Genomic DNA, 27,240 nt, shown 5'->3' with positions numbered 1-27,240 from the left:
AAAAAGAATATACACTGTAAGGGCTATGACACATGGTGCAGGTCTGGGCATGTGTTATGCAGCTGATTAATAGCTCTGTGGACAGGCCACCAAAGGAGTGGAATTGCTCTCTATTGATTTTAATAGCAATTGCTTGGACACCTGTGAACTCACTGGTCATATGCTCAGAATTGTTCTATGTGCTATAGCCTTACCCAGGAACAATATTAAACTAGTGACTGAGAAACTTGCCTTATTATTAATAATGTTCTTATTTGTTATTTCTCTCCTACAGATCAGCTGAAAAGCTAGAACATTCAAATGAAGCAAATAACAAAATTCTGCAAATTCAAGCACTTGCACGTCTCACGTCTGCGGTAAAACATTTTTTTTAAATTTTTTTTAAAAAAAATCAATTTGATTTCAATTAAATGTTTTTTTTTAGTAGACTCAAGGTATAGAGACCCAAATTATGGAAAGACACCTTGTCCAGAAAACTCAAATAGGTCTCAAATATTCTGGATAACAGGTCTCATACCTATATATGTCCTGTATTCTGATGGGGAAAGCTGAATGGAATAGCTATGCACTAGCACTGACTTTGGCTGCAAACAGTAATGTATTTTGGATTATCCCAGGATACCAAAATATTCCACGGTTTCCCTTTTGTGTGTGTAAAGGGAAATATTTTGGAGGTTTTGTATTAGTGCCCACTAGATCTTAATACTTCTGTTGGTGACTGAATTTTATTTTTATAGTCACGTAGAGTGGATGGCACTGGGCAGGAGCTGGAGAGCGTATTTTTGTTTCACTTATTTTCTCAACCCTGTGTGAGTGATAATGTTGGTCAGAGTGTGCTCTGTGTAAGAGAAGATTGCATGGTTTCCCATTTGTACTGTAATGAGGAGCACTGAGCCTAAAAAGACTGCTTAGTAGAATAAATAGCTATGGCACATTGCTGAGATAATGGCATATATGATCTGGAATTTTTTGTCCGGAATAGGATGAAATACCAATGACCCAGTGCTGAGGAATTTGACAAATGTGATCATTATATGCCTTGCTTTATGAACCATATTATCTATGGTAATTTTTATTTCTTTTCTGTCAGTTTTAATTCCACCCCTAATTTTGTGTATAATATAAATGAGACTTTTTCCAGGATATAATAGCGACACATATTACATAAAGTGCAATATCACATTGTTCGGATAAAACATACTTAGCTGAAGCAAATGCAACACGGGCTGATTCTCAGTCTGTGGATAAACATGGTGCCATTTGCCACGTGTAGACTATTTTCTATTACCTTTTGTGCAGTGCCTATGCCTAGATATCTCGGAGTGTTGTACAAAGATCCTTATTATAAATATCTTATCAGTAACATTTTATTGAAATATCAAATAAAAAAGCTTAAACAGAGTAATAACAGAGTATCGAAAAAAGCTTAGATATTACAAAGAGAATAAAAGAGCCTTACATGGGCAGTAAGGTTTATATTCAAATTATTTTCTCTTAGACTGATAGTTACAGGGGAACTATCTAAATACAATCAATTAAAAATTCTGCATTGTTTCTGAAATAATAACGTTTATATTCACTATTCCTCTCTCAGCATCTGTTTCTCTTCAATGAGAACAGATTGAGCTCACTCATATAACTGATTTCGGTACAAACAAAAACTAACAAAATAACTGCCATTTGGACAAATCCTGCATGTAGAGAGACATGATGTCTGGTGATATTAATAGAGTGAGCTCTAATAGGGTTGCCGCCTGTTCGGTTTTAACCCGAACAGTTCGGGTTTTCTAAGGCCTGTTCGGGTCTCAAGTTTCTGTTCGGGTTTCAGCCTTGTGAAACCCGAACAATAATCTGTCCAATATATGAAAACCAATTAAATACAAAGATACTCACCTTGTCATGGCTTAGTTAGTATTGCTGTGTTTCAAAGCTTTCTGGATAACAGATTTTTGTATAATAGATCCAATACCTGTAGTTAAAGGATTGGTCTTGGCAGAATAGATAGATGTAGGGTTTCCAGCCGTGTGGGTTTCAACTGGACATCTCAGTTTGTCCGTTCAAAACTTTCTGTCCCATTTAAAATATTGCGAAAACTGGACAGAAATCCAGGCAGTTGCATATAAGTGATGCAATAACCCTGACCAGGCATCATAACTCCATTACATCATCTCTGATGTCACCATGCCCACCAGAACATCACTGCTCCACCCGAACATCATTGCTCCACCCCCAATGCTATCTGCCCTGCCCCCCATGTTTGGGTTTCGCCACCGGCAAAGGTGGCAACCCTAGCTCTAATACATCTTCTAGGCAAAATGAGCCCCCCTATAAGATATATTGGATCATTCATCTGACACCCAACTCCTGAATGAAGACAGAATGAGGAGAAACAGATGCTGATAGAGGAATAGTGAAGATAAACTTGATTATTTCAGAAATGGTACAGAATTTTTAGTTTGATTGTATTCAGAAAGTTTCCTATTTCAGTATGACAAATCTAATATTAAATTTTCATTTTCGCGATAGTTCCCCTTTAATGGCATAATTTATGTGTATATAAAATTAATTCTTTATGATTTTGTATTTATGATAGACAGTAGCCATGTGGATGGAAACATCAGAGTCTAGCAGGTGGTGATGTTTTGTTGCTGTGTTTTACTATTCTCCTTCCACATTCATTGAGGTTTTTTCCAGATGCTGCTTTCCATTTCCTAGACATGTAAAGAACTGCGTGGAAAGTGTCCGCCTGTATTTATGTAAGACTGCGATTTCAGTCTGTGGTTCTCCGCTAGTTGCTCAATGGGAGTTGTCATTGAGCTGCATCTGGAAAGCCACAGGCTGGAGACTGCTGCTCTAAGCAAATCCTCCCTCACTGGAAGCCTGATGTGGTTCTTGCTGCTGTCACAAATGGATTTGGTAGTAAAATGAGAAGTGACGTTTGCTTAGCCTGAATATTTATTCATTATCAGTCATTTCAGGAGGAAGTATAAGACCGCAGGAAGAGCTTTTAGGTAATTGGTAACCTTACTTGCAGATAATCTAACATTCCGCTTCTACAAAATTATACTAATTTAAAGAGACATTTCCTTGTAGCTTTTCTGGCATGTTCCTGAGATCTGTAATAGTTTGAGCAGAAATCATTTTTCACCCATTACAAACTGGGTCCTCAGATCAGTGTAGGACTGGCATACCAGGGGCCCACCAGAAAACTTTAGGTTGAGGGCCCACTTTCCAAACTTTTATACCTCCTCTCCTCACTCAACCTCTTTATTCTCCTAGTCTCTTTTCTCTACATACTATACTCTATTCTTTCATTATTAAGCCTCTTTATTTTCATAAAGATATAAAGAATGACCATGAAATAGGCCAAAAGGTTAGAAGCAGGAGGGCCCACTGACACCTTAGCCCACCGGGAGTTTTCCTGGTATCCCGGTGGGTCAGTTCAACACCTCCTCGGATCCTATTTTGGTTCTGTAACCCATAAATTGTTGTTCTATATTAATGTGAAGTGCTACGAAACTTGCTGGCGCTATATAATTAAATGCTTATGTTACTGGTACAGGTATGTGACCTGTTATCCAGAATGCTTGAGATCTGGGGGGTTTCTGGATAATGGGTCTTTCTGTAATTTGGATCTTCTTACCTTAAGTCTACTAGAAAATCGTGTAAACATTAGGCTGGTTTTGCTTCCAATGAGGATTAATTATATCTAAGTTTGGATCAAGTACAAGCTACTGTTTTATTATTACAGAGAAAAATGAAACCATTTTTAAAAATGTGGATTATTTGAATAAAATTGAATCAATGGCAGACAGCCTTTCCGTTATTCTGAGCTTTCTGGATAACGGGTTTCTGGATAACGGATCCCATACTTGTACCTGTAAAATCATCTCTTTTTAGTCCAGTCAATGGGTGATCCTTCCTACACAGGTTGGCAAAGAATATAGAAAGGGGAACTCACAGCTTCTTGCTCTTCAGAGACTGAATAAAGTTTCTTTTTTTACCTTCCATCCTTTACGATTGCTACATAAATGTGATGCTATAACGATATTACACAAACCATTTTACCTGAAAAGCATTTGCTGCACGCTTTCAAACCATTGAAAAGATACATGTCCTTTCAATCATAATAAAGCTATATGTATATACAGGGTATAATTTCAGACAAAGATAGGACTAACTGTGTACATGTTTCAAACAGGTAAATGCACAAAAAACATGCGAGACCCGAGCTAATTAAAAAGGTTAAACTGCTTGTCTGGTCCCAGTGTTTGACTCAATAGAACTTGATCGTAATGAAGACACATGAGATAACATAGTTTCCTTTGGAAGTGATACGTGAGGAATGACTCAGATTTAGGGATGAACAAACGTAACCCGTTTTGCTTCACTGAAAATTCACCGCCGGCAAAAATTCGCAGAAATGCATTTAAGTCTATGGGCGACAAAATGTTTTTGACGCTTGAATTTTTTTTTTCTCCCATTGAAGTCTGTGGGCATCATTTCAAAAATAAAACAAGGATAGTAATTGAAAAAAGCCTTTCTGGATAAGGGATCCAATACCTGTACTAGATATTATAGCTTTGTGTCATGAACCAATATAAGATATCAAGAAACAAGATAACGATGGATAAGAAGCAAGTAACCAATGCTGAAATTTCACAATTTGCACCATTGTTCCTAACTCAAAACAAAGACCTCATATATTAATATTAATGCTAAGTTGCACTAGTGCAGCAATTCACAAGGCTCAATCAGCAATGAGCTTTAGTCAGTGTAGTGCATTTAGAGTAAAAATTGGTTGCATAATTGTTGTGGATTGCTGCACTGATGTATTGCGCCTATGTTATGAAATGAGGGCTGTAATCTAATTAATTGCTCAATCTAATAAGGTGCCTAAAGCATGGTCAGATAGAAGACCAGGCTTCTCAGTATCAGTCTTACGCACTAGCTTGCTTGAAATGAAATGATACAGCATTATAAGAAAAGCAATCGTTGCTTTTTAGATGTTGCATAGTCTGCACAGTATAAATTCCCTATGTGCCACTGCCCCCTTGTGGTGTATGCAGTTTGTTAGTTGCAGTTTTGCTTTATTCATTATAAAACCAAACAATGTGATGTAAATGATCTGAAAAGCAAAGATCAGCCTTCTCCTAGTGGAATATTTCTTCACTTTCAGGCTCTATATACGTTGCAGTGCTTTAAATTATTTATGTACAGTAGATATATATATATGTTAGGGAGCTGCCTTGTCAAAACTTTTGGCCAGATTTTATTGGCATTTGTCATATATTTTATATTTGTTATAGGGAGGTCAGGAATGCTATGAGGACATAAATCTACTCATAAATAACATACATATTCCCTTGAAAGAGATGCTTAGTTAAAACTGCATGCTGATGGTATACATATTTAATGTTTTGGAACGTACAGTACGTTCACATTAACAAAACATTCTGAAGTGTCTTTTAACCTTTGGGACTTATTATAGTTAGGTAGAAAACAATTGACTTTCTAGAAATAATAAGACTTATATTCCAGTGCAAGTATAGTATGCAAAGGGAAAAATTTTTATGTTGGCATTTTTTACCCACAATGCAACACCCCCCCCCCCCCCACGATTCTAGTGTAATTGCAGCTGTGTGTAGCACAATTGTGCTAAAAATCTTCAATAATCAGAAGTTGTCATTTTTTACTCAAAGGGGGATATTTACTAAACTTGAATTGTTCTGTTCTGGCTTTTTGGGACAAAAACTAAAATTTTTCGTGAATTGTTTGTGGATTATATCCCAGCAAAAAGCCGAAATCCGAAAATCCACCATCTCAGAGCTGTTGCAGTCATGTATAAGTCAATGGGAGTTGTCCCTATACCAATTTAAAGATATTGTGGTTTGCGCTGGGTTTAGTCTGATAATCCAATAAATTTGGGGTTTTCAGGCAAAAACCCAAAAAGATCAAGTGATTCGGGAAGAAAGTCCTACAATATAGTTCGATTTGGGTTTTCACTCAATTTTATTGGGATTTTTCCCGAGTTATTTGAGCTATTTTATTAAGAAATAAGGCAAAATTGGGCATGGGAGTTTAGTCAAGCTTTTTTTTATGTTAATTATGAGATCAATTCAGACTTTAGTAAATAATCCCCAAAATGTTGGACCTGACACAAGTCTACTGTGTCTCCCCACACACACCCTTATAAGAATAAGTCCAATAGTTAAAGGAAATCTTCATCATATACAGATACAAGGCAACACTGTTCATTACTATAATTCATACCAACTGACAGCTCTTGAAATCACCAGGGTGCTTTTTTTATTCCCACACTGCAAGGTTTACAAGTCTCTTCCTCAATGAATCTGTTAATTAGTGCAAAGTGAGCAGAGTTGCTGGCTCAGCGAAGCTAATTTTACATATGAATTTCTATAGCTTGTGCAATTGCCCAATCTTTCAGCAGCATGTTTAATTTCATTAGGATGTGTTAAAAAGAATTCTTTCGCAACACCTGGCTGGGATAGTTCAGTATATGCTGCTGAAATGCTTGTTTATCAAGAAGAATCAGACTTGATTAATGGATCCGCTGGTAATGAGATTTGAGTGCTAAGACTAACCAACCATTATTGGCTTCTTGCAAGCCACATTACTGGGATACGTGATCTGGACGATATTCCATATTCTAAGACAAAGCAAGCTTAATTTATTGCTTTTTTAACACTGTAGGGCAGTGATCCCCAACCAGTAGCTCGTGAGCAACATGTTGCTCTCCAACCCCTTGGATGTTGCTCCCAGTGGCCTCAGAGCAGGAGCTTATTTTTGAATTCCAGGCTTGGAGGCAAGTTTTGGTTGTATAAAAACCACGTGCACTGCCAAACAGAGCCTCAATGTAGGTTGACAATCCACATAGGAGCTACCAAATGGCCAATCGCAGCACTTATTTGGCACCCCAAGAACATTTTCCATGCTTCTGTTGCTCCCCAACTCCTTTTACTTCTGAATGTTGCTCACAGATTCAAAAGGTTGGGGATCCCTGCTGTAGGGTAATGTGACTTGTAGAGGCACATTTATCAAAGGTCAAATTTCGAATTCATGTGAGTTCTTAAAAACTCCCATAAATTCGAACTTTGACTAATCGAAATTTATTAATAAAATCAAATTTTTAAAGCTTGGATGAATGGAATTGACCCGAAAAAAATCGAATTCAAACCGAAGAGTTTTTTGCAAACAACGCCAAATTTATCCCTGGACCTCTCCCATTGACTTAAACAGCAATTCAGCAGGTTTTAGGTTGCAAATAGACAAATTAGAGTTCTTAAAGTGCCGAAAATCACATTTGAATTTTTTTAAAAAAATCTCGAATTGAATTTGAATAACTCCCTAGTCGAATTGACAGTTTTGACCGTAACAAAAAAAAAATTAGAAAATTATGCCACCTAATGTGACTTTTTTGATACCTCTCCATTTTCTGTTGTATTTCAGCAGAGCAACAGTACATTATATTTTAATTACTTAACCACATAAATTTTTTCATTGTAACTGTTTCTTTAATGCTGCACAGTAGGTTTAGGGTGATGTAAAGGAGAGGTAAAGCCTTTTCTACACAATAGGGTCTCTGCACAGCCCCCCCCCTTCAACTGCATCACCCTTATTGAGAGCCCAATGCAGACCTGTGCAGTGGGGTTGACAAATGCCATCTTTTGTTGCATCGCATGCTGTCAGAGCTCTGCAACTGTCATTGTCCAGCTAAATAATGTAGACTGAGAGCAAGGATCAGTTCAACTACAGACCAACTTCAGGTACAGGGAAGCATGCAGTCTTTGGGCTCTTTCATTGAGGGCCTATAGAGCTGCAATTTAGGGGGCAAAAATATAGAAGGTTATAAGGCAACCAATCAATGAACTCAATGATGCATTAAGTGATGTCAGTAAAAAGACTTTTTATAGCACGAGGTGTAAAGTTGTCAGTAGAACTAATTTATAAAACAGGAGGTGTAAAGTTGTCAGATTCTCTTCCTAAAGCAGAATGATAAAATACTAGGCCATTTATATTAATACTTTTAGTAATGTGTTGGTGTACATTACAATCTAGAGTAAGGGGCATATTTATTATCCTATATAAAACAAAATTCACTGAAAAACCGATGTGAAAAGCTGAGTTTATCAAGGTGTGTTTATTTTATGTCATGCAAACACCAGCTTTGCAGTTGTTATTTTACATTGCTTCTGGCAGAATTCACTCTTTAAGAAAAAATGCATAAAAAAATTTAAAGGGATGATGCTAACAGTAAAAATCTAATTCCACCACTTGCACTCTGGATGCTGGAGTCACTGACCCTAACAACCTTATCTCTCTTTTTATATATTAAATTAGAGCTCACACAGTGTTTGAGATTAAGTTTACTGCAGCCTGTGCATGTTAATAACCAATTCACAGCATTTCATCTCCTACTCGCTCATGCACGGAGAGGATGTTCATGTCAAAACACATTTAGCCTTTGCCCAGAAGCTTTGCCAAATAAAATGAAAGTCATTGAAGAAATTAGCTTAACTTGACTAAGCACATCTTTCCACATAAATGCCTCTTTATGGACTTTAACATCCTTTTCTTTCTTTGTTTTAATAGGTGCAGCGGGAGCTGGCAGCTGTAATTGCTTTGAAAGCAAGAAAATCTGGTGAGTATTAATGAACCACAACAAAAACACCACATAAATGTTTAGACTTCTGTAAGATGGTTTTCCTTCTTTTGGATTTTCAGCAGTTTAAAGGACTGGTAGGGCTTTAGCCATGCTTGCTTTTTGTATCTTTCTATATGGCAGCCTATTACGTTCTCAGAATTCGGATCCAGAATGCATGAATGGTTAAAACAGAAATTGGCCGACATTCATTTATCTAGACTTGTATCGAATTCGAATTTTCACTTTTTGGGGGGGGTCAAAAGATATATTGGATCATTCATCTGACACCCAACTGCTGCATGAAGACAGAATGAAGAGAAACAGATGCTGAGAGAGGAATAGTGAATATAAACTAGATCATTTCAGAAACAATGCAGAATTTTTAATTGATTGTATTTAGAAAGTTTCTTACTTCGGTATGAGGAAGTTTGTATTACATTTTTATTTTCGTGATAGTTCCCCTTTAAACAGAATCGGCAGAATGTTCCTAGCCTGGCATGCAGACTAAGGCTTAGAATACATTCCTATAAGAGAACCTGTCCCAAGAGGTTTTTCTGTAACAAGTGCCAAAATATGGCTGATTCTTAAATCAAATGATTGACTGTAAAGTCAGTACAGTGTTGTTTTCTGGGGCATTGTTATGCTCTGCTGTGACATTTATTTCTGTGGCTTCCATTGGATATAAAGTGTAGTCTATTTTAATAGTGCCACCCTTAGGATCCAAAATAATGGCAATTTTGTTCAAAATGCTACATTCCCCCCTCAATATGTAAGCTACAGTCAATCCTCAATGTGTAAAAAGTAGTAGAAGTAAAGTTGCTACTTGTTTTTCACGCAGCAACCCAAATGCTTAAAGGATAAGTAAAATGTTAAAGTTTTACTTATCCTTTAAGCTCCCTGGCTTCAGAGCCTCGACAGTATAGGTCTTTTGGAAGAAAAGTTCCATTCCAAGGATATCAGGTCCTGCAGATTGTACTATTGAAATATACAATTGGACTGCGGTATGTGTTAGTAATGAGAAATCTTAGGACAATATCAGAACAAGTAACCTCTGCTGGTTGTACTGTACATATATATTGTCTTACCTACTTGTGCATGGGAATAAGATAAACACGTCGTTAAGTAAATGTTTTTGTAACGACTCATTAAACTTGTTTCAAACTTAAGGAGAAACCTTACACCTCAGCAGTTACAGAGATATCCACTGAATTTCTAGGCTCTGATCTTCATGAGAAACAACAGTTAAAAGAAAGTGGTTTATTCCTGGCAAACTCTGCAGCATGTTCTCTTCTGTAAGGTACCTGGACCCTTCCCTAAAAGCTGTTGGGCTGAACTATGCTTTTTTGCTCACATCGTTTTTAATGTGACCATTTTAACGATGATGTTTGTGAAACAAATTCAATACACTGCAAATAGGCATATCAGCTAATGCAGCCCTGTGTTATATTCATCTCATATTTGTCACCACTAGGGATGGGCAAATAATTTTGACTTGTTTCGCCGCGGAAATGACGCCCATAGACTTGTATGGCGTTGCGCATCAAAAAAAAAAGACGGAAACTAAAGCTGAGACCATAAAACACCAACAATCACAGGTTTTCATACCTGTCTTAGGAACTCACCACCACCGCAAGTATTTAGGATGCCAACATATCAGTAGAGGTGGATCTGTTAGAATATTATTATTTATTAAGTGCTATAACAATGGCCAAAATGTGTGATTAGTCTCTGTTTCTGTAACCGCTTCCCTCTGTGCACTCGGGCTCTCCACGTGACTTGTGTTTTCCAGGAACTTGTTGTTGGGATCTTTCCAATAGGAAGAAACATGTTAGGTTGAGGGAACATGTACTTTAACCACTTACAGCTATAAGGCTTAAAAAAATATTTGTGAACCTGACTTATTAAATATAAACTCCCTTTTTGTGGTGCTTGTTTATAACTGGGACGGTTCTACTTTAACTCTGGCTGCAGTTGTTTGCAAACACAAGAACAGGTATGGGGTCCGTTACCTGAAAACCCATTATCCAGAAAGCTCAGAATTACGGGAATGCTTTCACCCATAGACTCCATTATATCCAAATAATCAGCATTTTTAAAAATTATTTTCTTTTTCTCTGTAATAATAAAACAGTACCTTGTACTTGATCCAAACTAAGATAACTAAGACAATTCCGAAAACTCGACTACTGGATGAAAACCAATGTCCAGATGCTCAAAATGTCAAGAAACATCTTCGGGAATCTACCATTGACTTCTACATGACCTCAACAGATTTTAGCTGGCGTATTTTCGTATTTGAATTTTTAGCAGCTTTGGGGTATAAGAAATTTCTAAAAAAAAATTAGTTTTCCCCTTTAAAACTCAACCAGAAAAATCTGAGGTTTAATAAATGGGCCCCTTAGTGTTGCTAGGGGGATTAGCTACTGTAGGCACTACTTCTCCCCTGTGTAACAGTCTAAGTCATGCTATTATGTGATGCAACTGCTCCACATTGTAGTCATTGTTTTATCCCACACATATTTAATATCTTTTAATGCTAAGAGCTATTGAGTGTTTTCTTGTTAGACCCCTTGTTGCTTTTTTTAACCATATCATGAAGTTTTGAAGAGTTGCTTTTTTCCCACATCTTTACTAATTCCCCATGTAAATAAATTTTGCTCTGAGGCTGCCATCTACAGCATTGCTTTAGTATTGCCACCTGCAAACTGCAGTTCATATGAATTCATTTTAGTAATTAGTGCATCAACATTTTTAGTTTGGAAGGTGCACCAAGGCATCACATTATACTCTAGTGGTGTGTTCCAAAAAATGATTTCCTCAGATATTAGTGGGTGTTTATACTGTGTTAGCATAAATTTACAGAAAGAGAATACGATTGTTTCAGTTGAAAAGGTGGTGTGTAGCTTATACAGTGGGAATTTATATATAATAGGATTTAACATGATTCAGTGCCATTAAGGTAGCTATATTTCGACACATTAAGGGGGCTATTTATCAAAGTTCGAGTTTTAGAGGCTTGTGATCTTTTTTTATACCTCGAATTAACTCACATCTCAAATTGTTTTTTATTTATGAAAAAACTCAAATGGAGAAAACTCAAATCAGTGAATTCGGAAGACTGGGCCAACTGATGATCTGATGATCTGATTATGTGTTGATCCATCACCAATCTGAAAGCCCCCTTAATTTTGTTTTGATAGATGAGTGATGGACATTGTAGCTTAGCAACTGCTGGAAGAGTTCTTGGGCAGCACAGTGATATAATGGTTTGCAGATGTGGCTTGCAGCTCTGGGGTCTTGGGTTTGAGTCTGACCAGGGCACGACCTCATTGAAGTTTGTATGTTGCCCCATGTTTGTTTGGGTTACCCCTGCGTGCTCTGGTTAAAAAAAACATATCGCTAGATCATTGGCTGCATATATATGTATATATCATGCATACATGCCTGAGGTATATTACATACATTGTAACATAGGTTGAAAAAAGACAAGTTCAACCTTTTAAGTCTGTATATACAGTCATATGAAAGAGTTTGGGAACCCCTTTCAGCCTACATAATAATTTTCTCCACTTCCAACAAAAAAGATAACAGCGGTATGTCTTTCATTTCCCAGGAACATCTGAGTACTGGGGTGTTTTCTGAACAAAGACTTTTAGTGAAGCAGTATTCAGTTGTATGAAATTAAATCAAATGTGAAAAACTGGCTGTGAAAAAATGTGGGTACCCTTGTAAATTTGAATGCAATGTAACTGCTCAATACTGATTACTGGCAACACCAAATTGGTTGGATTAGGTCGGTAAGCCTTGAACTTCATAGGCAGGCGTGTCCACTCATGAGAAAATGTACAGTACAGTATTTAAGGTGGGCAATTGCAAGTTGTGCTTCTGTTTGACTCTCCTCTGAAGAGTGACAGTATTGGATCCTCTAAGTAACTCTCAAAAGATCTGAAAACAAAGATTGTTCAGTATTATGGTTTAGGGGAAGGCTACAAAAAGCTATCTCACAGGTTTAAACTGTCAGTTTCAGCTGTAAGGAATGTAATCAGGAAAGGGAAGTCAACAGGCACAGTTGTAAAACCCAGGTCTGGCAGGCCAAGAAAAATACAGGAGGGGCATATGCAGAGAATTGTGAGAATGGTTACAGACAACCCAAAGATCACCTCCAGAGACCTGCAAGAAAATCTTGCTACAAATGGTTGATCTCATTGAAGTTTGTATGTTGCCCCATGTCTGTACATTGCGCAATTTGCACAAAGAATATCTGTATGGCAGGGCGATGAGAAAGAAGCCCTTTCTGCACTCACGCCACAAACAGAGTCGCTTGTTGTATGCAAAAGCTCATTTAGACAAGCCACAGTCAGTTGGGAACAAAGTGCTTTGGACTGATGAGACAAAAATTTAGTTATTTGCTCATAACAAAAAGCGTTTTGCATGGCAGAGGAAGAACGCTGCATTCCAAGAAAAACACCTACTACCTACTGTCAAATTTGGTGGAGGTTCCATCATGCTGTGGGGCTGTGTGGTTAATTCAGAGACTGGGGCCCTTGTTAAAGTCTAGGGTCGGATGAATACAACCCAATATCAACAAATTCTTCAGGATAATGTTCAAGCTCACTCACAAAGTTGAAGTTACGCAGGGGTTGGATATTCCAACAATACAATGACCCTAAACACACTTCAAAATCTACAAAGGCATTTATGCAGAGAGAGAATTACGATATTTTTGAATGGCCGTCAAAGGCCCAAGACTTGAATATCATCGAAAATCTATGGGATGATTTGAAGCAGGCTGTCCATGCTTGGCAGCCATCAAATTAAACTGAACTGGAGAGATTTTGTATGGAATAAAGGTCAAAAATAGCGCCATCCAGAATCCAGACACTTATCAAACGCTGTAGGAGGCGTCTAGAGGCTGTTACATTTGCAAATGGAGGCTCAACTTATGTATTGATGTAAAACCTTTGTTGGGGTGCCCAAATTTATGCACCTGTCTAATTTTGTTAATTCAATAAACTTTATGTCACTGCTGAAATACTACTGTTTCCATAATGTTATATATTAAGAGGAAGTTGCTACTTTGAAAGCTCAGCCAATGATAAACAAAACTCCAAAGAATTAAGAGGGGTTCCCAAACTTTTTCATATGTATATATAGATATATATATATATATATATATATATATATATATATATATATATATATATATATACACAAATAGTCCAACCATATCGTAATGCACTCCCTTAGCTTCAATGTCAAGATATATAGGGTGCGTCCTAGATCATGGTGAGTGAAACCATGTATAACATATATATGTTCCAGCAGAGTCGCACTCCAAAAATGTAAAACGTAGCATTTATTTTTCCATCATAAAAACATGTTCAGTAAGATATACTCATCTACATGGGAGACATCGTATCATGGGAGACATCACGCGACGTTTCGGTGGTCCCCTGCCCCCTTTCTCAAGCGTGTCCCCGTAGTATCTCGCATGGAATAAGAAAAGGACCCGGAAGTTGGTCATCACTATTGATATAGCGAAAGCTGCGTGCACGGTCACTCCGACGCAAAGACGCCACAGCGTCAGTGCGTCACAGAAGCGAGCACGCAAACGTCCGCTCATTGAAATCGTTCACGCCATATTGGTTATTGGCTATATTCACTCTATGTTACCACAGGATTTACATACATGGTAGATATCAATTGGTATAATACAGAGTACAAGGTATTACAGTCAATACAGGATATATATCTTATAATCTTGGTGTTATCAACTTTACAGCTTGGCCGCCACATAATTAATTAATCACCTATTGTTATGATCACTAGGCGGGTAAATAAGCCATCATATCAAATGAATAAATGTAGGTCAAAGTCCCTATTTAACCCGTTCGGACTCAATGATTTCAAACGATGAATCCATTGTACCTCAGTTCTTTTTAACAACATAACTCTGTCGCCTCCCCTACTTGGTTGCGGTACATGCTGTATCACTCTAAACCTCAAATCTTCTGCACTATGGCCCTTTTCTAGACAATGTTTTGAAACTGGTAAGACAGAATTTTTCGTATTCACGGTGGATCTGTGTTGGGAAAATCTATCCCTAATTTTCTAGGTCGTTACCCCTATGTAAACCAAATTGCATGGACATACCAACATATACACTACGTAGCTCGTCTCACAAGAATGATGGCCCCTGATCTTATACGTTCTGTTTGTTACCATACTACAAAAAGAATCCCCTGTAAGTACAAAGCGACATTGTGCACAACCCTTACAACGGAACATGCCCTCCCTAGGGGGACCCAAAAATGTATATTGCCGTTGTGGTGGTCGCATATCTGTGCGTACTAACCTCTTCCCTATGGTGGAACCTTTTTTAACGGACATCATAGGTGGTTTTTTAAACTCTGTCACTGTTGGATACGCATCTTTCAACAAGTGCCAGTGTTTACATAAAATTTGTCTAAACTTTTCACTCCGTGAGTGATATTGCCCCACAAAAGTTAATCGTTTATCTCTATTGTCCACTTTTTGTCTAACCCGTCCTGAATCAATTTTTACCTTATCCATTGTGGAATCTAGTCTATCTGGTGGGTAGCCCCTGTGAACCAATTTGTTTCTCATGGTTGTAAGGTCGTGATCGACCCAGGTCGGGTCATTGGTGATCCTACAGACCCTTGTGAATTGACTGATAGGAATAGATTTTTTGACTGCTGGGGGGTGAAAGCTGTCAAAAGTTAACAATTGATTCCTGTCAGTGGGTTTAGAAAACATTCTGGTCATAAATCTATCCTGGGAACGAATTATCTGGACATCAAGAAAATTTACAGAATGGAGATCCGCTGTCATGGTAAATTTGATGTCATCATTCGCATTGTTAATTGCTTCACGGAAGGCGGACAGGGAATCCAGGTCACCCCGCCATATGAGGAACACATCATCGATGTACCGCCACCACGCCAGACAATGTCTGGCAAACAGCACATCAGTATAGACATGTCCCTCCTCAAACCAACTCATGTACGAGTTGGCATATGACGGGGCGACGCTGGATCCCATGGCCGTCCCCCGCAACTGCAAATAGAACTTCTCCTGAAAACGGAAGTAATTCCTATGTAAAATATATATATATATATTTATATTGATGTTTATATGATTCAGTAAAGGACTTCTAACAACCTTTATGCCGTGAGTGTGTCAGGATCAGCCCGGGACTTGAACTCTGGTGGTGCTGTTCTGCTCATTGCAGCACTTACCTGATGAGCCACTGGGGGCTCTCAGGGCTGATTCTGAACTTTGGTGTGTATTGTTTTCTGTTATCTGCCATTCACAGTCTGTTTTCCACCCACCTCGTTTACCCTCATGTGTTTCCCATTTCCTAATCACCTTCCCTTTATAAACCCCGCCCTGAGCTTTGCTCAGTGCTGAGTCATTGATTGTATCCTGTTTGTTCCTGACCTGCTATTTTGAATCTGAATCTGAATCTGAATCTGAATCTGAATCTGAACCTGAACCTGAATCTGAACCTGAACCTTGAAAACCTTGTTTGTCTTGTTCCTGAAAACCTTGTTACCTTGTTTCCTGAGTGAGTACTTTTGTTCCTGTGTTCCCCTTTTTTCCCTCACCATGTGGATTCCTCGATCAGCCATTCTGCTTGTTCCTGCCTTTTGTGTTTCTGTGTTCCGTCTGCAATAAACCTGCTATAACTTCATCACCATCATGTTTTTGCCTACTATTACCTATGGCTACACCCCTGGGCGTCCACCATATCCACTCCCCTTGGAGTGGCTATCCTCGGTCACAACAGTTCCTAGTTGTGAACGTTACAGAATGACTCAGCCCAACTACAGGAAGCCTTTGGGAAAGCCCTCCATGCCTTCTGACTCTGTTGTTAAACTGCAACTCCCTTGGGATGGAGAGGGTAAGGCAGAAGACGCCATCCATTTCACTGATGATGTCTGGCAGGATTTTGTCTCCGATGATGATTGGGAGGATTCTGCCTTCGATGAGGACTGGGAGGATCTAGACTCGGATGAAGATGAACTACAAACCGCTATCTGGCCTGTGTCAGATCGGCCACTTCCAGTTTTTGGGCCCTTGTCTCCTCCACAACCTTCTGCTCCTGTGGCAGCTGCCAAACCCAGGTCACCCTCTTTTTTTCTCTCAGACCTGAACCCCAGTTTATTAGTTTTTCTACAGTTTCCCAGCACCCTCTCCAGTCTCCAGCTCGTGTGCCGGCTCTTCAGTCACCTGCTCCTGTGCCGGCTCGCCAGCCTCCAGCTTTGGTGCCGGCTCTCCAGTCTCCAGCTTTGGTGCCGGCTCTCCAGTCTCCAGCTTTGGTGCCGGCTCTCCAGTCTCCAGCTTTGGTGCCGGCTCTCCAGTCTCCAGCTTTGGTGCCGGCTCTCCAGTCTCCAGCTTTGGTGCCGGCTCTCCATTCTCCAGCTTTGGTGCCGGCTCTCCAGTCTCCAGCTTTGGTGCCGGCTCTCCAGTCTCCAGCTTTGGTGCCGGCTCTCCAGTCTCCAGCTTTGGTGCCGGCTCTCCAGTCTCCAGCTTTGGTGCCGGCTCTCCAGTCTCCAGCTTTGGTGCCGGCTCTCCAGTCAGTCCTCTCTCCTGTGCCGGCTTCCCAGCCAGTCCTCGCTCCTGTGCCGGCTTCCCAGCCAGTCCTTGCTCCTGTGCCGGCTTCCCAGCCAGTCCTTGCTCCTGTGCCGGCTTCCCAGCCAGTCCTTGCTCCTGTGCCGGCTTCCCAGCCAGTCCTTGCTCCTGTGCCGGCTTCCCAGCCAGTCCTTGCTCCTGTGCCGGCTTCCCAGCCAGTCCTTGCTCCTGTGCCGGCTTCCCAGCCAGTCCTTGCTCCTGTGCCGGCTTCCCAGCCAGTCCTTGCTCCTGTGCCGGCTTCCCAGCCAGTCCTTGCTCCTGTGCCGGCTTCCCAGCCAGTCCTTGCTCCTGTGCCGGCTTCCCAGCCAGTCCTTGCTCCTGTGCCGGCTTCCCAGCCAGTCCTTGCTCCTGTGCCGGCTTCCCAGCCAGTCCTTGCTCCTGTGCCGGCTTCCCAGCCAGACCTTGTTCCTGTGCCGGCTTCCCAGCCAGACCTTGTTCCTGTGCCGGCTCCCCGAAAGCTGCCTGTGCCGGCTCCCCGAAAGCTGCCTGTGCCGGCTCCCCGAAAGCTGCCTGTGCCGGCTCCCCGAAAGCTGCCTGTGCCGGCTCCCCGAAAGCTGCCTGTGCCGGCTCCCCGAAAGCTGCCTGTGCCGGCTCCCCGAAAGCTGCCTGTGCCTGCTCCCCGAAAGCTGCCTGCAGCCCAGCCGGTTCCAGCCTCCGTGCCTGCAGCCCAGCCGGTTCCAGCCTCCGTGCCTGCAGCCCAGCCGGTTCCAGCCTCCGTGCCTGCAGCCCAGCCGGTTCCAGCCTCCGTGCCTGCAGCCCAGCCGGTTCCAGCCTCCGTGCCTGCAGCCCAGCCGGTTCCAGCCTCCGTGCCTGCAGTCCAGACGGTTCCAGTCTCCGTGCCTGCAGCCCAGACGGTTCCAGTCTCCGTGCCTGCAGCCCAGACGGTTCCAGTCTCCGTGCCTGCAGCCCAGACGGTTCCAGTCTCCGTGCCTGCAGCCCAGACGGTTCCAGTCTCCGTGCCTGCAGCCCAGACGGTTCCAGTCTCCGTGCCTGCAGCCCAGACGGTTCCAGTCTCCGTGCCAGCAGCCCAGCCAGACTCCGTTCCCGTGTCAGCTCGCAGAAGACTGCTTCTTCCCGAGCCAGTTTCTGTACGGTTTGCCCTGGCCTCCGGGCCTGAGGACCTGTTTGCCCTGGCCTCCGGGCCTGAGGACCTGTTTGCCCTGGCCTCCGGGCCTGAGGACCTGTTTGCCCTGGCCTCCGGGCCTGAGGACCTGTTTGCCCTGGCCTCCGGGCCTGAGGACCTGTTTGCCCTGGCCTCCGGGCCTGAGGACCTGTTTGCCCTGGCCTCCGGGCCTGAGGACCTGTTTGCCCTGGCCTCCGGGCCTGAGGACCTGTTTGCCCTGGCCTCCGGGCCTGAGGACCTGTTTGCCCTGGCCTCCGGGCCTGAGGACCTGTTTGCCCTGGCCTCCGGGCCTGAGGACCTGTTTGCCCTGGCCTCCGGGCCTGAGGACCTGTTTGCCCTGGCCTCCGGGCCTGAGGACCTGTTTGCCCTGGCCTCCGGGCCTGAGGACCTGTTTGCCCTGGCCTCCGGGCCTGAGGACCTGTTTGCCCTGGCCTCCGGGCCTGAGGACCTGTTTGCCCTGGCCTCCGGGCCTGAGGACCTGTTTGCCCTGGCCTCCGGGCCTGAGGACCTGTTTGCCCTGGCCTCCGGGCCTGAGGACCTGCCTGCCCTGGCCTCCGGGCCTGAGGACCTGCCTGCCCTGGATAGTGCCACTTTCCCTGCTACTGGACCTGGTAGGGCGGTTAATCCTGTCTCTATCAGGTCTATTTCTGTAGGTGTTGGTATTGCTGTCCTGGCTTGCCTCTTCCTATTTCTAACGGGTGCCTGTGCTCCTGGTCCGCCACCTGTGATGGGTGCCTGTGCTCCTGGTCCGCCACCTGTGATGGGTGCCTGTGCTCCTGGTCCGCCACCTGTGATGGGTGCCTGTGCTCCTGGTCCGCCACCTGTGATGGGTGCCTGTGCTCCTGGTCCGCCACCTGTGATGGGTGCCTGTGCTCCTGGTCCGCCACCTGTGATGGGTGCCTGTGCTCCTGGTCCGCCACCTGTGATGGGTGCCTGTGCTCCTGGTCCGCCACCTGTGATGGGTGCCTGTGCTCTTGGTCCGCCACCCGTGATGGGTGCCCGTGCTCCTGGTCCGCCACCCGTGATGGGTGTCCAAACTCCTGATTCGCCACCCGTGATCGGTGCCTGTATTCTTGGTCTGCCACCTGTGATGGGTGCCCGTGCTCTTGGTCCGCCACCTGTAATGGGTGCCTGTATTGATTTTGTCTGTCTTCATGTCCTGGTTTCCGACTCTGGCTGTGATATCTTGGCTCCTAATTCTGCCAATGTTCCTGTTCTGGCTCCTGACCCCAGCAATTTCTTTGTTTTGTTTTCCAATCCTCAAGAAGCTCCTGTTCTCGTTTCTGGCGAGGCTTCGGCCCATTTCCCCAGGGTTTGGACTAAAATGGATGGGGGACCATTTGATCCTGGGATCGCCCGGAGGTCGATCCTCAAGGGGGGGGTAATGTCAGGATCAGCCCGGGACTTGAACTCTGGTGGTGCTGTTCTGCTCATTGCAGCACTTACCTGATGAGCCACTGGGGGCTCTCAGGGCTGATTCTGAACTTTGGTGTGTATTGTTTTCTGTTATCTGCCATTCACAGTCTGTTTTCCACCCACCTCGTTTACCCTCATGTGTTTCCCATTTCCTAATCACCTTCCCTTTATAAACCCCGCCCTGAGCTTTGCTCAGTGCTGAGTCATTGATTGTATCCTGTTTGTTCCTGACCTGCTATTTTGAATCTGAATCTGAATCTGAATCTGAATCTGAATCTGAACCTGAATCTGAACCTGAACCTGAATCTGAACCTGAACCTTGAAAACCTTGTTTGTCTTGTTCCTGAAAACCTTGTTACCTTGTTTCCTGAGTGAGTACTTTTGTTCCTGTGTTCCCCTTTTTTCCCTCACCATGTGGATTCCTCGATCAGCCATTCTGCTTGTTCCTGCCTTTTGTGTTTCTGTGTTCCGTCTGCAATAAACCTGCTATAACTTCATCACCATCATGTTTTTGCCTACTATTACCTATGGCTACACCCCTGGGCGTCCACCATATCCACTCCCCTTGGAGTGGCTATCCTCGGTCACAACAGTTCCTAGTTGTGAACGTTACAGAGTGCTTCCTTTTATTTTTGGACTTTATATTGAATTGGGTTAGCACCCGGCAAAATGATCGAATGGCGGAGGTGAGTGCCGGCAACCAATGGCTATATTTATATATTTATAACCTGCCTAACTGCTAGTTGATCCAGAGGAAGACAAAAAAAGCCCATTTGAAGCCTCTCCAACATTGGTTAGGGTGTAAGCAGTGGAATGAATCAGTGCTGCAAATATGCTGATACAGCCTTACATATAAATGAAAGGTAATAATAGAAATGAATATGTTTGCTGTGCCTGTATTACAGCCACGACCTTAGCTCTCAGAAAGTATTGAAGCTGTTTATCTTCAGCAACAGCAGAAATGCAGTGTATAACAAGGCTATTGTATAGCTTCACAGATGCAGTAGTTAGTGTGTGTGTGGCACAGCAAGACTTTAGACATTCACATTTTAACTGCACTTGGCAGAACTCCGTCCTGATTCATTTGCTTTGTTAATGTCATCCATCACAGTATTATCACAATTCACTTATACTGTAAAGTCATGTTCTTGGTTGTTTGTTTCACTTGACAAAATACAAGCAAGAGAATATCACTGCTAGCTCACGTGCTTTTGCTGCGGTCAGTGCTTTAAATGAAGAATGGAGCATTATGCTCGCTGGTATTCTTTTGTTAATCAAAAAAGGCTGAAAATAAAAGAAACTTTGTATTCTCTTAGCTTCAGTTCTGCTTTACAGGGGCATCATGTAGAGTAAACAATAAGCAGAGAAGGGAAAGATATTATTAAACCCCTTCCCATCTACTATATGAAACATACACATGGTGTTTAACCCTTGCAGGGCTAGATTTGCATCCAGAAGTACCATTAAAGGAGAATGTTAGCTATTGAAGCAGTTTATTGCCAATAGATTAGCCACAATAGTGCAAACTATAGCACTATATTTATTCTGCAGAATGCTTTACCATACCTGAGTAAACCGCTCTAGAAGCTCTCTATTTTTGTTTAGGATAGCAGCTGCCATATTAGCTTGGTGTGACATCACTTCCTGCCTGAGTCTCTTCCTAATCACTCATAGCTCTGGGCTCAGATTACAACAGGGAGGGGAGGAGGGGAAAATTGAGGGTGAGAGGGAGAAAGGAGCAAACTGAGCATGCTCAAGCCCTAGCCCTGGAGGTTTAAGCTGAAAACAGTAAGTCTGATACAGAAGCCCATGTGTACACAATAGAAGGAAAGAAATGCTGTGTTTCTTTATACAGAGGACTCAGAGCAACATTACTGAGGGTTAACTGGTGTATTTATATAGACCTTTCTGATAAAGCTTACTTAATTTTAGCCTTTCCTTCTCCTTTAAAAAGGAGTCTGCAGTGTGGGTGATATGATCTGCTATAATTGTGGATTGACCTGTTTGTTGTTTGGGTATATGTTTTTTATGGTACAAAGCACAGCATTGCAGGAAGAGTAGTAGTGTGGGAGTAAAATGTTAGCAAAACACAGCATGGATGGAGGATGCTGTGTGGGAAACTGTAAAAAGAAAACAATGGGAGCATAGGTTGGAGCAAGGAGAAATATTGGAATGACGTAGATGGAAGACAGTTTAAGCTTGGAAGGACAAAACAGGGGACACAGGATTTCAGGTTGTAGATTTGTGTTGTGTGGTGAAGGTATTATAATTCCAGGGTCATTTTGGCCTCTCGGGGTGATGTGCTGTGTGAACCCTGGAAATAATGGCACCTTCAGATATGGGTGTTGTCCAACAGCTCCCTTCATTACACTTTCAGTGGGATGAACACAATGGTGCCAACTATACAGAAGTGCAATAAATTTCTTTGGACATAAGTACCTTAATGAATGATGTTTAACACAAACTTCACATGATAGTAGCTGCAATTCCAAGTCATAAATAACCCTTTTATGTTTTGGCTGGTTGAACGTGGAATGTAAGGAAACTGGGACAAGGAGCTATGGAGGACACAAACAGGAGCAAGGATACATGTTAGTAAATGGCAGTGTGGGAAGAAGACATGGGGTCATTTATTACATTTGCATCATAGTGCATAGTTGTGTCCAGGGTGCCGAATGCTGGCGAAGTTGCGCTAGCGTTACTGCAGCAAGAGAAGCGAAGTTGCGCTAGCGTTGCCTAATTTGCATACAGCGGGAAGGTAAAGTTCAATGGACTTATATGTTGCAGCAAATACATTACACTACACAAGCCTGGGAAAACGTAATAAAATAAAATAAAGTTTTGCCCTACACATGAGGCCAGTGTATAGTTTATGTGCCATATGTTAGGATATGTAGGGGGGAAGCCGGTTTCCCCCCAAAAAAATTTACGCTCTTTTTCAGCCTATCTCCCTGAAAAAGGAAAAGACGCTATAGTCTTTTGGGACTTAGAAAAATTTTCAACTATTATTTTAGGAACTGGCGCAAGAGGTAACGTTCAGTAAAATCCGCATTGTGAATTTGTGTAGTTACGTCCATTCGCCAGAGCGCAAATTCACCAGGCGTTAGGGAGCGAAGTATCGCTAGAGTCTTATCTCCTTCGCTAGCGAAGTTACGAGAGCGACCGTTAGTAAATAAGCAAAGTACCGAAATTACATCACGCTGGCGAATTTTCGCCCGCTTTAGTCATTTCGCCCTTTAGTAAATTTGCCTCATGGAAGCCACTGTCTTGCCCCCTAACTCGTGCATTATTCAGATGTTAGGGAGCGCTGGTGGCATGGGCGTCTGCAAATAGGGGCACAGGTGGGCACTTGCCCTCCCCCAGAATGTTGCATTTCTCTGGTTATAACGCAGATTATCCATTATATTATACTATACAATATTATACTGGCTAATCTGGGGTTAATTTGCATATTATCTGCAGCAATTATACTGGTACATCTCTGGTTAATATGCGGATTATCCATTTACTGTAGCAATTATACTGATACATCTCAGTTTAATATGCGGATTATCTATTACTTTAGCAAATATACTGATACATCTCAGGTTAATATGCGGATTATCAATTTACTGTAGCAAATATAATGGCACATCTCGGGTTAATATAATGATTATTCATTTTGTGGAGCAAATACTGGCACATCTTGGTTTAATATGCTGATTATCCATTTTTTGTAGCAATTATATTGGTACATTTGGGGTTAAAATGGCCATTATCTATTTTATTTAGTGAGTATATTGGCTTGTCTGGGGGTAAATAGGCTTGTTATTTATTCTCTGTAGTAATTATAGTGGCATGTCTGGGATATGTTTTGGTAAAATGGGTTGTGCTGCATGTAGCCAAAATGTTTTCTCAGTGCTGTGTGCAGCAGATTTTCACAATTTATACTCTCTAGGTAAACATCCTCCCCCCTAGTTATAGAATTTTGTAAATTGTGAGCTACATGATGGGCTTTGCCATTACACTGATTTCCTACAAACTTGGCACCTTGTTATTGTAAACAGGTTGTTATTGCTAGATGACTTTGCACCCTCCCTGGATTCAGTAATCAGTGGTCAGTGATTGAGCAGAAGGGGAAGTGATTTTACTCTTGGCCCAGAAAGGATCCATAATTATAGATGATCAAAGTTCCATTGCAAACTGAAATTCAGTTTTTCTTAAAGGGCACCTTCTGGGCAAAAATATTATCCCCAACCAAAGGTGCAGGCTAATAGAGCCCACACTCAGGTCTGGGGTAAAAGTAGGCCACCCACAGCGGGAGGGAGCTCCTTGTACGAGCGGCCATGTTGGGGCACACGCACACGCTAGTACTACACTGGACTGTTTATGCACAGGCTTAGAAATAGCTCCTCTGCTTACACCTTCGTGAGTGTGCTTCTGCATTGTCAGGCACTGTGTGTGTCTGGGTGCAGACACACAGAGGAAGTTTCGCTAATGAAATATACTGTATATCGTATTTCTGTACCCAGGCTGATGCAGTAGCTGTCAGTGCAAGGGCACGTGCATGCAGATGCGAGCGGAGGGGCTGTGTACAGTGGGGTTATATCTTTAGATGAAGAGAACAAAGCTTTAATCGGTACGTCCCTTAAGAGTTAACCTATGCGTCTTTACAGTCTCATGCTCCTTTTTTCCCCTGTGTTGCTTAGCTGACTAATTATTGAATTACACTGTACCATAAAGTTTTGATTTTGGTAAATAACTGAGTCCTCCCAATATGCTATTTATGTCAGGAAGCAGTGCCAAGTGCAACCACCCCATTAATCCTTCATGAAGCTGCAACAAGCTGGGGAATTGAGATGCCCACAATCAGGGCTGTTCTACTACAGAACAGGCACAAGCAAAAAGGCAACTTGATGTTTGGATTGCATAAATCCCCCTTTTTCCCCTCATTTTTTTTTTTAAATCTTTATATTTAAATAAAGTCACAGTAAATACAAATGGCTTTTTAACTTTACATTCTAGCATTCAAAAATAACCAGTGAGATTTCATTGAAATGACTTGCTGCCTTTCAGGCTTTCCCATGTGAATGAACAGGATCATTGGCAAAAACACGTGTTATGACTGAATTCTAGAAGCCTTTTTTTGATTACATTTCCCTTTAATCACCACATGATGTACTTAATCAATACACAGAAGCATAAATATTGCATTGCTTTATAGATGGGGATGGAATTTGGGAGGCTATCCTTCTCCTGTAAGCTAGCTGAGGACGCTGGAAGTTGAATTACATGGCTGACGGAGGGCCCAGAGATTGACAGGCCTGACTTAGGGCATTGCATCTTGCTGCTGAACCAATATTGTCCTCTGCTGATAAGTTGTTTCACTGTTAAATGTAGCAGAAGAATTCTAAAATCAATGGCACTTCATGCTCCGACCAACAATATTCCTACTTCTTTGGAGAGCATACGGGTCCATTCTGCAAATCGCAAGATCTTCTGGCAGTAGTGCAAAAGCAAGTGACTTTGACAAATTGCCTTTTTGCCCTTGTCTGAAACCTTGTGATGCGATCTGTCAATGTCATTATATCATATAATAACACTGACAGCATGGGAAAATTACTTTGGTGTGCCTCTACGTGGTGGCTGTACTCCCTTCTTCTTCTTATCTACAAATTCTGGCGATTCCCTTTCTGAATTAGAGGAAATGTTTCTGTGTATCTTGCTTGGGTCCTACATCCTTTTTAGAGATATGGGAAATTTTGCTTAGCAGCTAATGCCTTTGTACAGCTGAGAGTGTAGTATAATCTGGGCCAGCACACACAGTGCATTTTCATTATTTCAAGGTCACAATTATGTTAATAACATTTGCATATTGGAGATACAATGCAAGCATAATTCTTTCTGGGCATATGTTACTACTGATATTAATTGCTTGGCAAACGAATGCTTGAAAAAATATCTAAGGGCACAGAAAATAAATAACAGGTAATGAATCTGTTATCCAGAATGTCTGTGGGGTTTCCGGATCTTTCCGTAATCAAGATCTTCATACCTTAAAGGGATACTGTCATGGGAAAAAATTTTTTCAAACTAAATCAGTTAATAGTGCTGATCCAGCAGAATTCTGCACTGAAATCCATTTCTCAAAAGAGCAAACAGATTTTTTTATATTCAATTTTGAAATCTGACATGGGGCTAGACATTTTGTCAATTTCCCAGCTGCCCCTGGTCATGTGACTTGTGCCTGCACTTTAGGAGAGAAATGCTTTCTGGCAGGCTGCTGTTTTTCCTTCTCAATGTAACTGAATGTGTCTCAGTGGGACATGGGTTTTTACTATTGAGTGCTGTTCTTAGATCTACCAGGCAGCTGTTATCTTATGTTAGGGAGCTGTTATCTGGTTACCTTCCCATTGTTCTTTTGTTTGGCTGCTGGGGGGGAAAAGGGAGGGGGGTGATATCACTCCAACTTGCAGTACAGCAGTAAAGAGTGATTGAAGTTTATCAGAGCACAAGTCACATGACTTGGGGCAGCTGGGAAATTGACAAAATGTCTAGCCCCATGTCAGATTTCAAAATTGAATATAAAAAAATCTGTTTGCTCTTTTGAGAAATGGATTTCAGTGCAGAATTCTGCTGGAGCAGCACTATTAACTGATTCATTTTGAAAAAAATGTTTTTTCCCATGACAGTATCCCTTTAAGTTTACTAGAAAAAAAAAGAATTTAAACCCAATAGGTTAATTATATCTTAGTGTGGATCAACTACAATGTATTGTTTTATTATTACAGAGAAAAAGGAAATCATTTTTTAAAATTTAGATTATTTGAATAAAATGGAGTCTATGGGAGACGGCCTTCACGTGTTTTGGAGCTTTCTAGATAACAGGTTTCGGATAACAGATCCAGTACCTGCATTATTATTTTTATTATTAGTTCAGTATAGTGTACATACATCCTTATTTCAACTGCGGAGACCTATTTATCAAAAATTCAAGTTGGTTTGATTTTAGAGGTCTTCTCTGCTTCAAATAAACTCATATTTTCAAAAAAGCTCAAATATGTATTTATTAAAACATCCAAATATAAAAAACTAGATTGAATAAAGAGCTCAAATAAATTTGAAAAAATTGAGTTGAATAAATAGTTAAAATTTAGCCCAGGGCAGCTCCCATTGACTTCATAACTTTGCAAGCTTTTTTTTATTTTAATGAAAGCTATAATTGAAGTTTTAGTGCAAAAAAACTTGGATTGCAGTAAAACCACCTTAGTCCACTTAGTGTCCCCTTAGTGTCCACTAAAAAATTTGTATGGATTTCAAGTGAACACTGTGACTAAATATTTTTTCCTGGGGCTTTTTAGAATATAAACAGAAACATTAACATAATGGAGTGGTTCCCATA

At 41.6% G+C, this 27,240-nt stretch overlaps 1 protein-coding gene across 2 annotated transcripts in view; it reads left to right on the top strand.

The window, feature by feature from the left end:
- rapgef5.L (Rap guanine nucleotide exchange factor 5 L homeolog) overlaps positions 1 to 27,240 on the top strand; it is a 155,099-nt gene that overhangs the window by 40,167 nt on the left and 87,692 nt on the right. For both annotated transcript variants that reach the window (XM_018267362.2, XM_018267361.2), the window contains exons 6-7: positions 275 to 356; positions 8,614 to 8,662. In XM_018267362.2, coding sequence (XP_018122851.1) covers positions 275 to 356; positions 8,614 to 8,662 — 131 coding nt within the window. The remainder of the gene's footprint in view (positions 1 to 274; positions 357 to 8,613; positions 8,663 to 27,240) is intronic.

This window comes from Xenopus laevis, chromosome 6L, assembly GCF_017654675.1.
Source record: "Xenopus laevis strain J_2021 chromosome 6L, Xenopus_laevis_v10.1, whole genome shotgun sequence".
Lineage (NCBI taxonomy): Eukaryota > Metazoa > Chordata > Amphibia > Anura > Pipidae > Xenopus > Xenopus laevis.
This window is presented reverse-complemented; position numbering and strand designations above follow the sequence as displayed.